At 38.7% G+C, this 15,960-nt stretch overlaps 1 protein-coding gene across 2 annotated transcripts; it reads left to right on the forward strand.

Moving 5' to 3' along the window:
* The first annotated feature begins 45 nt into the window (after nt 1-45).
* On the forward strand, nt 46-15,158 carry KCNG3 (potassium voltage-gated channel modifier subfamily G member 3). Of its 2 annotated transcripts, none has more exons than XM_039698052.1 (2): nt 46-766; nt 9,428-15,158. In XM_039698052.1, exons 1-2 carry the CDS (start codon nt 123-125, stop codon nt 10,071-10,073), a joined length of 1,290 nt encoding a protein of 429 aa, XP_039553986.1. In that variant the 5' UTR covers nt 46-122; the 3' UTR covers nt 10,074-15,158. The 2 variants fall into 2 exon arrangements, with proteins under 2 accessions (XP_039553986.1, XP_039553987.1); XM_039698053.1 differs by having other exon boundaries at nt 46-733.
* Nucleotides 15,159-15,960: the final 802 nt, after the last annotated feature.

A 15,960-nucleotide genomic window follows, 5' to 3' on the forward strand; every position in this document is an offset into this window, starting at 1 on the left:
CGAGCGGGAGCCGCCAGCGGTGCGCGCAGAGCCGGAGCCGGGGCAGCCGCTGCCGCCCGCGCTGCCCCCCGCCTCGGCGCCCTGCCCTGCCCGCCGTTCCCCTCCTCCGTCCCGCCCAAGCCATGAACTTTGGCCGCGGTCCCTCGGTGGTGTTGAACGTCGGGGGCACCCGGTACTCCTTCTCCCGGGAGGTGCTGAAGGATTTCCCGCTGCGCCGGGTGAGCCGCCTGCACGGCTGCCTCTCGGAGCAGGACGTTCTGGAGGTGTGCGACGACTACGACCGGGAGCGGAACGAGTACTTCTTCGACAGGCACTCGGAGGCCTTCGGCTTCATCATGCTGTACGTCCGGCACGGCCACCTGCGCTTCGTGCCGCACATGTGCGAGCTCTCCTTCTACAACGAGATGATCTACTGGGGGCTGGAGGGCTCCCACCTCGACTACTGCTGCCAGCGCCGCCTCGACGACCGCATGTCCGAGACGTGCACCTACTATGCGGCGGAGGAGCCGAATGGCGGCCCCGAGGGCAAGGGCCGGCGGCCGCCGGGAGCCGAGGGCAGGAAGTGGCTCGAGAGGATGAGGAGGACTTTTGAGGAGCCCACGTCTTCCGTGGCCGCCCAGGTCCTGGCCACCGTCTCCATCCTCTTCGTCATTGTGTCCATGGTGGTGCTGTGCGCCAGCACTCTGCCCGAGTGGCGGGCGCCGGAGAATCGCAGCGTGGAGGAGCAGAGCAGGTACACAGCAGAGTCAGTGAGGGAGCCCTCAGGGTAGGAGGATCCTTTATTTTCCCGCTGTCCGGTCCCCGTGTGTCCCGTCCAGTGTGTCCTTCCTGCCCCTTGTCTTGATGGTCCGTGGCTGTAGCCTCTACCGGCGGAGATCGTCTGCGCGCCTTGAAACCCCGGCCCTGAGCTGGGGCCCGGGGAGGGATGTCGGGGTGTCGGGGGAGTGGCGCTGCTCCGCAGCTCCGGCTCCCGCCGGGCTCTGCCGGGCACCCGTGGCCCGAGCGCAGGGACGGGCGGGGGACGCCCGGAGCGGCCGCGCTGCCGGCGGGCTGGGGCCGGCGGCGAGCTCGGGTCTGGGCAGGCTGGCAGCGGAGCGGGGCCATCGGGATACAGCTCCTATTCGCAGTGAGGGTGCCTTCCTCCGTGACGGCTCTTGGAGCTCTTATTGCCCCCTTTAAGGAGACACGGGACTGCACAGAGAACTTCAGACACTCCGGAAATCAATTTATGCCTTACGATTGGGAAAAAAAAAGGAAAATAATCCCCCAAAAGAATGCAATTCCTTTGTCTTTAGCTTTGGGAAAAGACAAATGCTGTAAGTAGTCTGGATGTATTCGTACAGGTCCTTCTGCTAGAGCAGATGAAGTGCCTGTTACGATTGTGCTCCGAAAAAATGCTGTATGTGGGAACAGCCTTACCCCCCTCCTCCCTTTACATATCAGATCCTCTGCGTGAGGAACGCAGGAGATTATCAAACTGTACATCAAACTCTTGCAAATGCATCATTCAAGCACCCCAGTGTATAAATGTAACAGATGTTTACATTTCCTTTAAGCACAACAAACACTGCAAAACAGTTGCAGAAAACAGGGCATGGGATACAAGGCTCAATCCTGAGCCTTACTAGTAAGAACAAACGTTTTCCATCTTCTTGTGACCTCAGGTTAGGGTTACATTGATGCAACTCTTGCACTCTTCTGTTCCCTCTCTCTCTCCTTCCTCTTCCTTGTTCCCTAAAGAACAAAATTGAGACCAGTCTGGTAGAATTTCTCCCATAAATAAGACCAACGTATAAAGAAAGAAGTAAACATTTCTGGTATTTGCCAGCTTTTCCCTTTTAAAAAATCAGACAGAATATTCAACAAAAAGTTTTCAGCTTCTGCTCTTCTAAAAGGGCACTACAGTGAAATTGCAGCCTTGTCATTATGAAATCATCATCTTTTACCATAGAGTTAATTGGAATGTGATATATTATATCTGAGTAGCCAGATTAATTCCTTGGAAAGTATTTTCATAGTTTCCATTAGCTTAATGGAAAACTGCACCTGTATTTCTCATTGTAGTTGAGCCAAAGAATTAATTGTTTGAACAAAAAGAAAGCAGATGCAGTGGGAGAAGCTGTTGATTCCTGCTTAGATTCAGATATGTCAAAAGGAGGTCCTAAAGGTTCTTCCAGTTAAAAAGCTTAGCAAGGTTATTTCAAAGAGTAGATGCTGTGGGTGATCTCTTTGTATAGCAGCAAATTGCTGTGATACTACCAAGAGGTATGGGAAAATAGATGCAGCACTACAATAGCATTAACCACATCGGTCATGTCTTTGCTCATGTCTTCATGGCGTGGGAATCAACCACAAGTTTTCTCTTGCAAGAAAGAGTTCAGCTTGCAGAGGAACATGGCATAGGATGTGTAATTTTTCTTTCATAGTTTCTTTCATATTTCTTTCAAAATTAGGGTCTTTGTCTTCAAGACCCTAATTTTACTCCTCTGAACTATTGCACATTGTATGCCAAGTGTTAGAAGGATAAGGTCCTAAGTACTTGTAAGGTGCAGTACAGTCAAACAGTTCCCAGGGCAGTGAAGGCTCCTTTTAGAACCAGAAGGACAGCTACGAATGATGAGGTGAGTTTCTTCTGTACCAGCTGTAGTATTCCATGTTATTGCAACAACAAAAAAAAAATAGAAAAGTTTCTACCAATGTCACAAAAGTCTGTTACGTATAAGCACCAGTACAGACTGGGTCATCTAACCCGTGCACTGACTGCACAGGAACCGATCCCAATCTGAGGGCAGACACATGGAAAACAGACACAAATGTGTGCCTCTCTGTCCACAGGTGACCACCAAGGTGGAGCCACTCCTCTCTTTTTGCAGATGCTGCTTCATTGCTAAAAAGTCTGTTGTAGCTGGAAAAGAGCATGTTAGCTACAGCTGCTTTTAAGTGAGTTGTCCGGTTTAGTTATCACTACTGACATGTGCCATAGGATTGGACCTAACATGCCCAGTTGTCATCTGACTTTAGTTGCCTTTATACGTTTATGATTTCTTTACGTTGTAGTTATTTAATTTAAAAATAGTTGGGTTTTCAAAACTTAAGTAGCTAAGTGGTTTATTTGAAAGCCTGACCACAGAAATGCCATGGAAGTTTCTGGGATTGCATACTCTGGCAATACAGTCTCTCTTAGGTAGGAAGGCTTTTAAAAATCTGTCCACTTGTTTCTGATGTATTTAAAAGTTTGAAACCAAATTATTTTTTTTATTAAACAATGTTCCTCATCAAAATAAAGAAATTCTATCTAACATAGTAATACAAAGATGTAAAATTTTTTCACAAGAGAAATTGTCACATTATTGCTGCACTCAAGTGAGTTTTGACTCACATAGCACCGTAATTATTAGCATGAAAATTGTGCATTATTCCAAAAACATATTTTGAGAAGTTTTAGGAGTGAAAATTGAATGGGCTAATCTAGAAATCCGTAGTCTGTACATTTGGATGCAGTCAGTTATTCAGCTCAGCATAAGCCTCAGAGGTGAGGTGAGAACACCTCAGGAAACCCAGCAACTCTGATATTTTCAGTCTCTCTCAATAAGCTCTCCTGCCCTTGCCTCAGTGTGTTATGTCAGAAAGGTGCCACATGGATAATTTCTGTGGCTGACTCCCATGGTAACCATTCCCAGAATGGCTTTGGACAGCTGTACTGAAAGCAGCTGACCAGCAGTGTGTTCTCAGCCTGGACATCATCTCAGCAAGTGAGGGGGTCACTCATTCTGGCATCTACAAAAAAAGAGGTTTGCAGTGAGGGCTACTGGGGCTGCTAGCTAACACCAAATGTATTTGTTTTCCATGTATGATCATCCCTTTAGCAGAAGAGGAATTGAATCCACCAAACTTTTTTTCACAAACCATTACGTTATTATGCCTTTTCATGGTGACCACACTGTCAAAGGATGAAGAGCCTGTGGCTATTTCTGATCCTTTGGGATAACACCCTTCAGAAGGCAACAGAGAACTCCAGGAGTAAGCTTTATTCAAGGAGAAAGGGATGGAAAATCTGACCTCGGAATTTCATGGGTATTACAGGCACTAAAATACAATTCCCTGATTGCAGAGGGATTGCCTTTCCCAGGCGTGTTCTGAGGATGAGGGATGAGTTATTAAATTTATTTCATTCTAAGATTTTTGCTCCATTCCCTGCCTTGGCAAGTTCCACTTATCAGAGCTAAAGACTTGCATTAGATTTGCAGAGTTTAGGAGGAGACAGCAGGAATGCCTTCTGTTGCTTCTGGCAATTTCAAGTCATTTTTGCTGTCCTCTGAACTGTGCCAACAGATGCATGCTGTGAGTCTCTGCTCAGGGACCTGTCCATACACTGATTGGGAGCGTAATCTTCTAGGGAGAGCTTCTCAAGCCCGTAATAGGAAATCATTTGAAGCTGCTTGACTTACTGCCAGCACAGTTCTATCTATACCTGCCTTAAAACTATTTTTCTAATGCTGAATATGAGTAGCTTGTTAGCATTAAGAAGAGATGGTTGTCCCCTTTCACTTAATAATCATGATTAGGTTTGTAGAGAAATAATCACTGATTTATCAAGCCTACATGAGTTTTGCGTTCTTAAGCAAAAGCAAATAAACACAGTAGTTTCTCCAAACAGCATCTCTCATCACAAGCCAGTGGGCTTTTTAAATCTTTGCAAAATATCAGCCTAAAAAACTGCATTTGAATTTTAGACATACCAAAAATATTATTCCTTCATAGTGGTGGAATTTCAGAACACCTGAATGTTCATGTTCAACATCTCTTCAAAAAACAGTAAAAACTCCTTTCCTGGACAAGATCTAACTTGAATATCACATTTTTGCTAGGTTAAAACAATGGGCTGAAGATAGAGAATGGAACCAAAGACCTAGGTTAAAAACACAGGCATAGATTCTTCTATTGAATTTACCAGTTCTTTGAAAAACAGAGGTGAAACAAAGAACAGATGTATGTCACTGCCTGGGCACAGCCAAGCCTTACACTCACCAGGGCTAAGTGCCAGTCATGTTCAACATATAGGGTGAAGATGCTGAGGATCTCAGGGCTCGGGATGTTTGTGTCCAGGTCTCCTCTTTGATCTGTGAAAGGGATTTGCCCCTTCCCTGGGGAGTCATGGGTCATTACAGCCTCCTACACAAAGCACTAGAGTTTAATGCATGGCAACATATAATTTCTACTAAAGCAGGAACAGAATGGAAAAAAAAAAGCCAGCAGGGTTTTTAATTCAGGGAAACTAGCTGTTCTGTGGCCTTTACTCCACAGTTTGTAGTGAGAAGGAAGCCCTTGATTTCAAAAGGATTAAAAACCCCCGAACATTTGCTGAAATCACTTAGGAGTCTTCCTGAGCAGGAATTTGATCATTCTAGCTACTGCTTGGACATTTTTCTGGTTTAATGTACTTTACATGGAAATAGGCTTTAGCAACAATTTAACAAATCAGTGCTGACAGTCTTTAATCCTGTCATATACTGTCTTTAATCATATCATCTGTTTTCCTCATGTGTCCTGTTGCTGTGTATGTTTTATTTACAAGCTTAATAGATAATAATGCCACTAAGGAATATTTTGGCTCGATTTCAGCCAACTCACCAGGGGATATTGAAAGTATACGAATTGGCAAGCTGAGGCAAAGAATATTGCTAAGTTGAAATTCTCAGATAGCTACAACATAGTTTTCATTTTTAGTAATAAAAAACTAAACTTGTTAGTGATTGAAAAAGATGGTTCCTGAAATGGTTTAACTCATTGTACATAAAGTAGCTTATTCTGAGAGACAGTTATCATATGGAACAGAAAACTGAAGAGTGATGGGATTACAGTAGGAATGAGGCTTACAAAGGCTTGATTTTCTCTTTATGGACAAAATATTCATGAGAGCAATCTTGAAAGACTGCTAAGTACCAAACAGCTTAAAATTTTGTGAGCAAAACCCCCTTTTATGTGCTTTAGTCTGGGACAATTAACACTAAGTTTGATTAGGAATAGCCTGTAACTGAATAAAAATTAGGACTTAGTATTTTCTGTGATTATTCATAAAATTTTTGGGGAACCCTTAAGGAAATACTTCATGACTTTGTTTTTAATTACCCCTCTCCTTTTTGGATACCAGCTATTTTAAAACTGAAAAAAAAACCAACCAACCAAAAACTGGGATGGAAATTTATAAAGCAGGTACTACATTTTTACCAAATAAAGGCATTATTTAATTATGTAGTTATAGATTTTAATACAGCATTATTCCAAACATAGGCAATAAAAGCAGTCTTTCATGTGAATATGCAGAAAATATTTTAAGAATTGATTATAAAAAATACAGGTAATTTAGTCTTCTGAGTATATGCCTTTTATTTGGCTTTAACTTCATACTCTGTTAAGTTCTCTTAAGGACTAACTGTTAAAATTGCTTTCCTTATTAGATGTTATTTATCCACTGATAAGGTTAACTATAAAGATAAGTCACTGCAAGGAGAGGGAGATTTGATCTGAAAGGGAAATGTACAATGTAGCACTCCAGATTTCCCAACAAGCCAGAGGTTTCTAGTTTTTCTCACCAAAGCACTCATTTTTGTATGATTCACCAGTACTGCCAAAATCCATCTACACAGGCAAAAAAGGAGTGACAAGAGAGGAAAAATGAAAAATGTTTCACTGATGGCTGAAAAGTAAGTAGAGGAAGGAAAAAAATAAGGGACACCCTTCTTCATTATCTTCTCCCCAGCCAGGGGAAAGAAGGATGGATGCAAAATGGAGAAGTGGAAGTGCAAGTTAAAATGGAGTGGCATTAATGTATCCCCCACTGCCTTGATCTCGCTTTGTCATTTTTGCGTCATTGATGTTCCTTAGCTTGCTTCAAATCTCTTCTACAAGAAAATACTTTTTCAGTCCTTCCTGAAGTATAGTGTATACTGGAGTATATCTGATTTACAGTACTTCTTGTCCCAGGAACTGCCAGAGTAAAACAATGGATTGATCGTATTTAATGGACTTTTACTTGTACAACTATTCCCCAAAATTATCTGACCACTGAATTAATATTAATTTGTGAAGAAAATTTCTACTGTATCACAATGATCAGGACCTTAACTTCCTTAAATCTCAACCCAGAGGTAACCTGTCTAAGGGGTGAGAAAACGGAAGAGTCATGTTTCTGACATTATCAGGAGGAAATAATAAGTGAAAAAGCTTTAAATTGTATCATTACAAATTTCTTTTTCATTTAAATGCTTTATGTCATAGGAGACAGACAACACTACCAGAGAAATCTCACAAAATGCAAAGAAAAAGTCTGTTGGAGTTGTTGAATATTCCTAGCTACAACTTTCTATCCTCTTTTAATGGTTACATGAGATCTCAACTAGCCAACATATAAGTACATTCAGACATCATCAGTTTGTCCTTTACCATCATATTGCTGTTTGATTGTACTGGGGAAATCTTAGGGATTTCCTCACCATAAGTAAAAACGGAATTTAAGAAAACTTATCCATTAAGCTTTTTTTCTTGATTTATTTTCTAACATAAAGGAAGTTTCAAAAAGCTTAGTTTTTAAGAGAACACCTAATTCTTAAAAGCAAACTGGTTTTGAATTTCAAAAGTCTTTCCATCAAAAGGTGCTAACATGAACTAGTGTTCTCAAAGCCCTTTATGAAGAAAGACCACTTGCTTACAGAACTCCCATTGTTATTGGTAAAAAAAAAAAGGTCCAATTTTGTGTGACTAAATATTTAAGTAATTAATTTATGTTAATTTACTGTGGCTAAAATTACAATGCACACTATGACTTTACACCAAGTGACTGTTTCTTCCAATTTCAGCTTAAAACTAAAGAGAATGAATGAAAAAAATTAATGAAAAATAAATAAAATTTTAGTGTGTAAAACATCTATTGAAAAGTTAGTTTAAAGAGTCTATAATTACATCAGTTAGAGAAGAATACCGTCTTTCTAACAGGCCACTAACATCTTAATAACAATAGATTTCAGAACAGGTAAGAAATTTTACAGATGTGTGAGGGAAGAAAAATTTCAGGCTTGAAATGACAGTTGGATTTTCACTTGCAATTCAAAATGTTTCAACAGACACTACCTTGTTAAAGTCCTCACAGTAGCAAAAAACTCTGGTTGTATTTCCTGGCAGTGTTTTTGAATCTCTGATCTCACACCAGTTTGGTTTCAGAGCTGTTGATAAGAGAGGGTATCAGTGATGAGCTTTGTCTTTGCTCAAACTATGGGTTAAAAAAATAAATGGAGAAATGAGGGGAAGATCATCTTCCATGCCCTCATGTATTAAAAAAGAGAGCACAGTCTGAAATCTTAGGGACATTTGTGACCACGTGCACAACAGTTTCTAAATAATAGTGACATTTTTACCTTCTGTTTCTACCTTCCCCCAGTTTCAAGTTTCAAGTTCAAAATATTCTCAAGTCTCATTCAATGCACTAGGACTTGAAAATATTTAAGAACATACTGAAATCCCCTTCCAGGATTTCTTTTACATTTGGCAAAAAGAGGATCTTGCCTATTACCTTAACATCTGTTTACCTTGACATTTTTGCTGCAATGTAGCAGGACTTACATTTACAGCAAAAGTTGACTTACATTACTTCCATTTACAGTGGACTTCCAGCAAAAGAAAAAATTCAGTATGCAGAGCATAGTGGTAAATGGCGGGACACAAGCTTAGTACTTTATGGATGCAATACTGAAAAATAAAATACCATTTGTGTTTAGTGGCAATACCTATATAGGTCTGAATGTAGGTAAGCCTCTGGTTGGGATGGAGATCAGATAGACTGGTTTAGGTTGGTTCCTAAAGAACTAATATGTATGAATCATCCAATGCAAATACTTATTTCTGCCTACTCTATCTGCTATTCCATTTTAGTTTAGCAGTCTGGTTCTATATGTTGCTGCTCATAACCAGACAGTTCACTGATCTACAATCTTTGGCATTCCCAAGTGGATCAGGCCTCACAGACTTAAAAAAAATAATTAAAATCTCCCAAAACTCAATCAAGAACAACAAAAAACCCAACCCAAACTCAGCTGTTCTAGATGAGGTTACACATTGCCATTTATGTCCTATCATTTCCTATAGGATTCCAGTTTTTGTTGGCATATTTGCCTAGTACTATGACTAGTAGTGATCCGTAATTCAAAGAAAATGATCAGTGAGTGAGTTCTTAGCACTTACCAGTTTAAACTCTCACTAGATCCTCAGGTTAATTGCTGAAATCCATTGCCAGGTGCAGGATAAGGATGGCATGGCTTTCTGTTTGTTGTCTGTGGAGGTCTAAGTGTCACTTTGGTATTATCTGTGAACAAACCAAATATCCCCTGAAGACTTTGCTCAGAGCATAAATGCTGTCCTTTGTTTCTTTTGGCAGGATAATTGAAGCTGTCTGCATAGGCTGGTTCACTGCAGAATGCATTGTGAGGTTCATCGTCTCCAAAAACAAGTGTGAGTTTGTCAGAAGACCTCTCAACATCATTGATTTGCTGGCAATTACTCCGTACTACATCTCTGTTCTAATGACAGTTTTCACAGGGGAAAATTCACAGCTTCAGAGGGCTGGAGTCACCTTGAGGGTCTTAAGAATGATGAGAATCTTTTGGGTGATTAAACTGGCCCGTCATTTCATTGGCCTTCAAACACTTGGTCTGACTCTGAAGCGTTGTTACAGAGAGATGGTGATGCTACTTGTCTTTATCTGTGTTGCTATGGCAATTTTCAGTGCACTTTCACAGCTTCTTGAAAATGGGCTGGACTTGGGAACAAAGAATAAGGATTATGCCAGCATTCCTGCTGCTTGTTGGTGGGTGATCATCTCAATGACCACAGTTGGTTACGGTGACATGTGTCCCATCACTGTACCTGGAAGGATTCTTGGAGGAATTTGTGTGGTTAGTGGCATCGTTTTATTAGCCCTGCCAATCACTTTCATTTATCACAGCTTTGTGCAATGCTACCATGAGCTCAAGTTCCGGTCTGCTAGGTACAGTAGAAGCCTCTCTGCTGAATTCTTAAATTGACCCAACTTGCATTCCATTGTACTTACTTGCTAAGCTTTGTCTTAGAAGAGAATGGTGGAAGGTCCCTTCACTTGTCCTCCTTGACTGGATGGTCGTGTGGAACAACATTCTCACCAGCCCGGAGAAAGCCCGTCACCATTCAGACAGGAAGGATGTCCATCTGCCTTGAGCACCTTGCAAGGAAAGGGAGTGATGTTTCAAATTTGAGAGAACAAAATTAACAAAAGAGGATTAAGAAGTCCTCAACCAGACCAGTTTGGTGTTCAGTTTGCCTTCCCACAAAAAAGCAGAACAAAAAAATGGGCGTAACACTGAGATGTATCATTCCTGTAATTATATCCTAAAGCATTGTAAGCAACATGTAGCAGTTTTTCAAAGATTCCAATATCTAAATGATTCACAGAGGCATTCATAGCTTCTTGCCTGAAGTATCTCCATTTTTAACTCAGATAACCAAATTATATGCTGAAGGAGAATCACTGCCACTTTTGTGCTTTGCAACAAAGTAGAGCTGGTTCTGTGACTCAGGAAAGATGAAGAATATAGGTCTGTAGGACAAAAAAACCTTGAGGCCTGATTCTGATCTTTGAGGAAGCACACAAATCTTCTGTAAACCCAGTGAAGTCAGTGGCATTTCTCTGAATTTGAGAGTTCACAAATAAGCGCAAGAAGTGAACCTCCAAATGTTATACGCAAGGACTTTAGGTCACAATCAATCTCTTCTCTGGAACAAACTGTAAGTAGAAGCAAGTATTGTATTTTACAAGATCAGCATAAGAAATCAGGGATTGAGATATATATTTATGTTTCCTGGTAGGTTAGTGGGGGAGCTCTCCAAATTTTATATACATTTTGTTCAACTCCATCCACCTGAAGTTACATTCTCATAAGCACAGATTGTCCCTCCCTGAACTCCTCCCTGCCCCACATATCTTAAACATAGATATCATAGTGAGAGTTCTCTTAAGACAAACTGTACGATTCCATCATTTGAAGTGGCCTGGAGCAAGCACTGGAAAACAAGAGTACCTGCTCCCTGTCAGATGGGACTCTTCATCATCTTAAATTCTGCAATCCTTACGGAAGGATATACCTCAATGAAAGTTTTAAAAACAACTGTAAAAAGCCCAGAGCATACCAAAGAAAGTAAAATATAGAAGTTTGAGTTGCACTTGGCAAAATGGTGTATTCTCCAATGTTACTAGAAAATGCAAACGAATCAAGTTAGGTTCTGAAATATTGCTCACTACATTTCTTGTGTAGTACTGCTTAATAGTGTTGTTCAATATAATTCTGGAAGGCTGCTACATAGAAATGTGCAGTTAGATACTAAAAACACATCAAGGTACAGCTTTATAAATTTGGGTACCAATAAATATCAACAGAAAGCTTTCATGCTAACATGAAAGTTCAGAGTCATCAGCACAGCTGAAATTTGTGTGCTTGCCTGAAAATACTGCGTTTACTCTTACTGTGCTGTAGAGGCATCTTTTATCTTTTATATATGTAACTGTGAAAGGCTTTAGAAGTGAAATGAGTACCACCTAGAAAACACATCCCTGGAATTGCTCACTCAAATAAACCTGCCTCATTGATCAGTAACCAGTATATTGAAGGTTCTTCCCTGAGACCTTGGAGTCATTATTATTTTAAGTGGTCTTAGTCTTAAGTAGTCTTAAAGAAATTCATTGCAATCACAATTTTTCTGAAGACCTGGAAAGAATTTTAGTAGCTTTCTTATAGACAAGCTTGACTTTCCCTTCAAGACTCCATTGTTGAGTACTGTTACAGCCATACCTCTGTTTCTTGCCACTAGTGTGTTCAAAGATTAGCTCTGTAGTTCCCTACACTATTACATATTTATGCCTTTTCTATCAAAATCATGTTGCTCAGAAACCTGCTCCAGCATTCCATAGAGAGGTGAATATGAGATCAGCAAAAATTTCTTTCTTAGGTGAGATTCACAGCTGATGTTAGTTAGGCAAGTTGTGACTTCAGAGACACTTAGATGTTTTACAGCCGTGGAGATGCTGGCTCTGTATTCCTGCATGTGTACCTATATATATCCTGCATATATTATATATTATAGTCAGTTGAAATGTTTGGGGTTTTTTATTCCTCACAAAAAATTTCCTCCTTGACAAAATTAAAATTTCAGACTTTAATCCAAATATAGATATTGAAGAAAATGACATTTCATCTTCTAATGAAAAGTTATTTTGGCAATATCAAAACCATTTCTAAGTATAAAACTGCTATTTTTTTCTATTTTGCTCCAATTTTAATTTTTTTAATTTTTTTTTTTTTTTTTTAGCTAAAATAGGTTAAAGACCCCACCTATAAACTTAACCCTACAGATTTTCATGTGCTGTTTTGAATGCTTGGGAAAAATACTGTTATCTCAAAACTCCTTAAAACTTTCTTTGTCTTTTGTCCACATATTGTGTTTAACCAAACCAATACTCTAAGATACAACCCTCCTCCACAAAACGCCCAAACCATCATCATGATGACAATAGCCTAAAATCCATACAGAATGTGAATATAAAATATTTTGCAATCTTGATTTCAAGACAAAATAAAATGTGTTTCAGAACCACCTATAATTCTAATCTTTAGATTCCTGTACAAAGGAAAAACATAAATTAATGCACATAATAACTTGTGAATACCAATTTGCACCATGAATCATTTTTGCATAAGCAATTAAGGACAGGAAGTTTTCAAGATCCAGGCTATATACGGTACACAAACAAAATGTTTCATCCTTTATGAAGTGTTTTTTTAGATGAAGAATCCTTTCCCAGTGTAAAAACATAAATCTAATGAAAATAACTGTGTAAAGGAATAAGTCTGTGGAGATTATCTTAAGTCATACTATGTTTTTTTTGAACAGTTTGTGTTCAGTTTTTATATGGCAAAATGTGAACAGAATGACCTAATGTTCTTTTTTAATTTGAGTTATAATAAAATATTTTCAATCTGCTGTATATAAACCCACAAAGGAGAGATCCTGCAGTGGGTTTTTTGGTGTTTGTTTGTGGGTTTTTTGGGTTAGTTTTTTTCTTTCTCTTTTTGTTGTTGTATGGTGATCAGTGTGTAAACTTTATTTTCCTTACAAAACAAGTTGAAATAAAATAATCTTCATGGTAGCCTTAAACCAGAATTTTATAGGGTAATTAGGATGCCTGACTTCTAGTAATATATGTCATCTTACTTTCAACAGACCAGTGGTTTTTTTAGTGAAACTTTACAAAATATGAATTATATGTGTAGTCAAAAATAAACATATTTTTAAACAGTTGAAACTGTATTGTAAAACTTTCTAGAGACATGTTTATGCAGACATGGGGGTGCAGCACTCTACTTCAAAGTGCAGCATTTCAAGGCCAAAAGCCTTGAAAGTGAAGGCAAACTGGTTCATCTCTAATCTCTCTACATTTGAACTCTATACAATAAAAGATTTGATGGGCAGTTTCTCCTGGAAACATTCACAGCTGGAACAAATTAAATGAAACACAAATAGAATAAAACTTGAGAAAAATGAAGACAGCTTGTACAATTGTGATCCAGCATTTTGGTTCATCTAAAATGGAAACCAATGTCAATGACTTTTGAACTTCCAGGGTTAATCATACATTATATACAAGGTTCAAAGCCTAGGACTGATTTATTGGAAACAATATATTGGCTGTAATCCTTCAAGGTACTGCATGTCACTTAAAAGTACTTGATCATTAATGAAGTCCCTGAAATGGAAAGCTCTCTAGGGTATTTTCCTTCTAAAGTTCCATAGGAAGCGTCATCCCAAATATCACAATGAATGGAAGATTATTCTTTTCCTTGATGTAAAGCTCAAAAACAATATTGTCTTGATGAGCACCCACCAAAAAAAATTTAGTTTGGTTGACTGATGATTAAACAGTCTTATCAGTGTAGGGATGAGCCATAAAAAAATGTGATATTAATTCTTATTGTACAGTGGCTTATATTGGTGTAGATAGTAGCAAGTTTGAGAAAGATTAAAATCCTGGTAGTGTAAGGTTCCTATCTTGATATCCATGTATTTAAAAGAAAAGGCACAGCTTTTTCATATGATATATGCAGTTCATGCCTGTAAAGGAATTGATGTTCCTATTCCAAAGTAAAACTGAAGTCCTCATGGGTTCAAAACACTCGTATCTTCTCTTTTGGGTAACAACTACAAAAATCTTATCAGATCTGAACACCTTCCAGGAAGTGGACATATGCACACACCAGCCAGCTAAATTCAGCAGCCAAACCCTGTCAGTTTCCTGGGAACCAGCACAACGAACAGGGTCTGCGGTGCTCTGAATTTTATCTCACCTAAGAGGTTCAGGATCACTTGAAGATTTTAGAATTATATTTCAGATGGGATACTAAGGAGACGCTGGAAAATTTAAATAAGCAATGCATAGCAAAAGAAGATACTGCTTTATAAGAAAGTTTTCACTGATTAAAAAAAAAAACAAAAAAAAGGAAACTGGCTCTCATTTTCTGTTCTTCGTTTGTAAAAGCAAATATGCAGGTCAGGATATGTGATGATAATTAAAATTTCTACATAAAACAGATCCCTGTTTAAAATACAGAGACTTAGTATGAAAAGTCTTCCAACTTTGCTAGAGCTGTAACAACTGCCAGTAGCTTTAAAACTGCCCCAGCCCACACGGAGGAGCAACAAAACACTGGTTTCATTGTAAAAAAGTGCAACACAAATTAGGGAGTGTGTTTCAGACAACAGACAGGTTAAGCATCAACAAGCTGCAATGAGCAATCAAGACTGACAATCTGCTTGACAACAAATGTCAAGAGCCACAGAAGAAGAAGAATATAAATCTTTGGTCAAATTAATAAAATATGAATGTTTGCAGCTATACATTTTAGAGTCCTTTATTCTTTACAAATGCAAAGGTTTATCATTTCACAAATCCTTAATTTTATGTATTGTCTGATTATCTGTAAAGAAAAATGTACCCTGTAATTTGAAAAGGTAATAAACATGGAGGGTTTTATGTGAATACAGAATTAATTAGATAAAATAATGTAATAAAATTTGCTGGTCTTGTTGCCATATTTCATGGACTAGTGGTCAAACCACAAATGATTATAAAATGTGTTATTTTAAACAAGTGAATTCTATGGCTATTCATGTTGGTACTGTACCTCTGCAAAAACTTTAACAATTTTTGGCTACTGAGAAGTTTGCCATTTAGAACCCAGGAGTGTTAATCAATATGAAATTTCAATATGTGATCCAGAAATAAGTCTGAAGCAACATATTAAAGTTCAACATCCACAGGGTTATTCTTCAGCAGCTGAAGATCTATCATAATTATGGACTGTCAAAACAAAATGAAAAGCAGCCATGTAACACATATATTATTCCTTGGGGATTATTTTAAATAATGAATCTGGAAAAATTGATTGAATTTGGCTTCAAGTTCAGTGAAATTTTTTATATTAAAAAAACCAAAACAACTCAAACCAACCCCCAAACATCAACATGGTATTCAGTCTGGAATGTCAACACAACCAGAAATTTCAGCAGTGCAATCTTTGCATTATTGTCAATGGATCTGAGATACTCTGTTGATGCTTTAAATGCAGTCATTTCAAAAGTACTTAAAAAAAATAAAAGTACTTCGCAACTAATGTTCTTGTGAAAAAAAAAAAGGGTGAATATTTTGAGATCATTGAATTATAAACTACTCTGGTATCAATCCTCTGCATTATTATGAGAATGAACAGACTTTTCATTTGGAAATCATGAGCATTTTTAGCTCTGTTATTTATTAGCTTTAAATTTTTTACATAAAATCAGACAGAGAAGAAACAGAAGAAATAAAGCAGATGTCCACATACTCAT

Source organism: Passer montanus, unplaced genomic scaffold (genome assembly GCF_014805655.1).
Source record: "Passer montanus isolate IOZ18808 unplaced genomic scaffold, ASM1480565v1 scaffold12, whole genome shotgun sequence".
Lineage (NCBI taxonomy): Eukaryota > Metazoa > Chordata > Aves > Passeriformes > Passeridae > Passer > Passer montanus.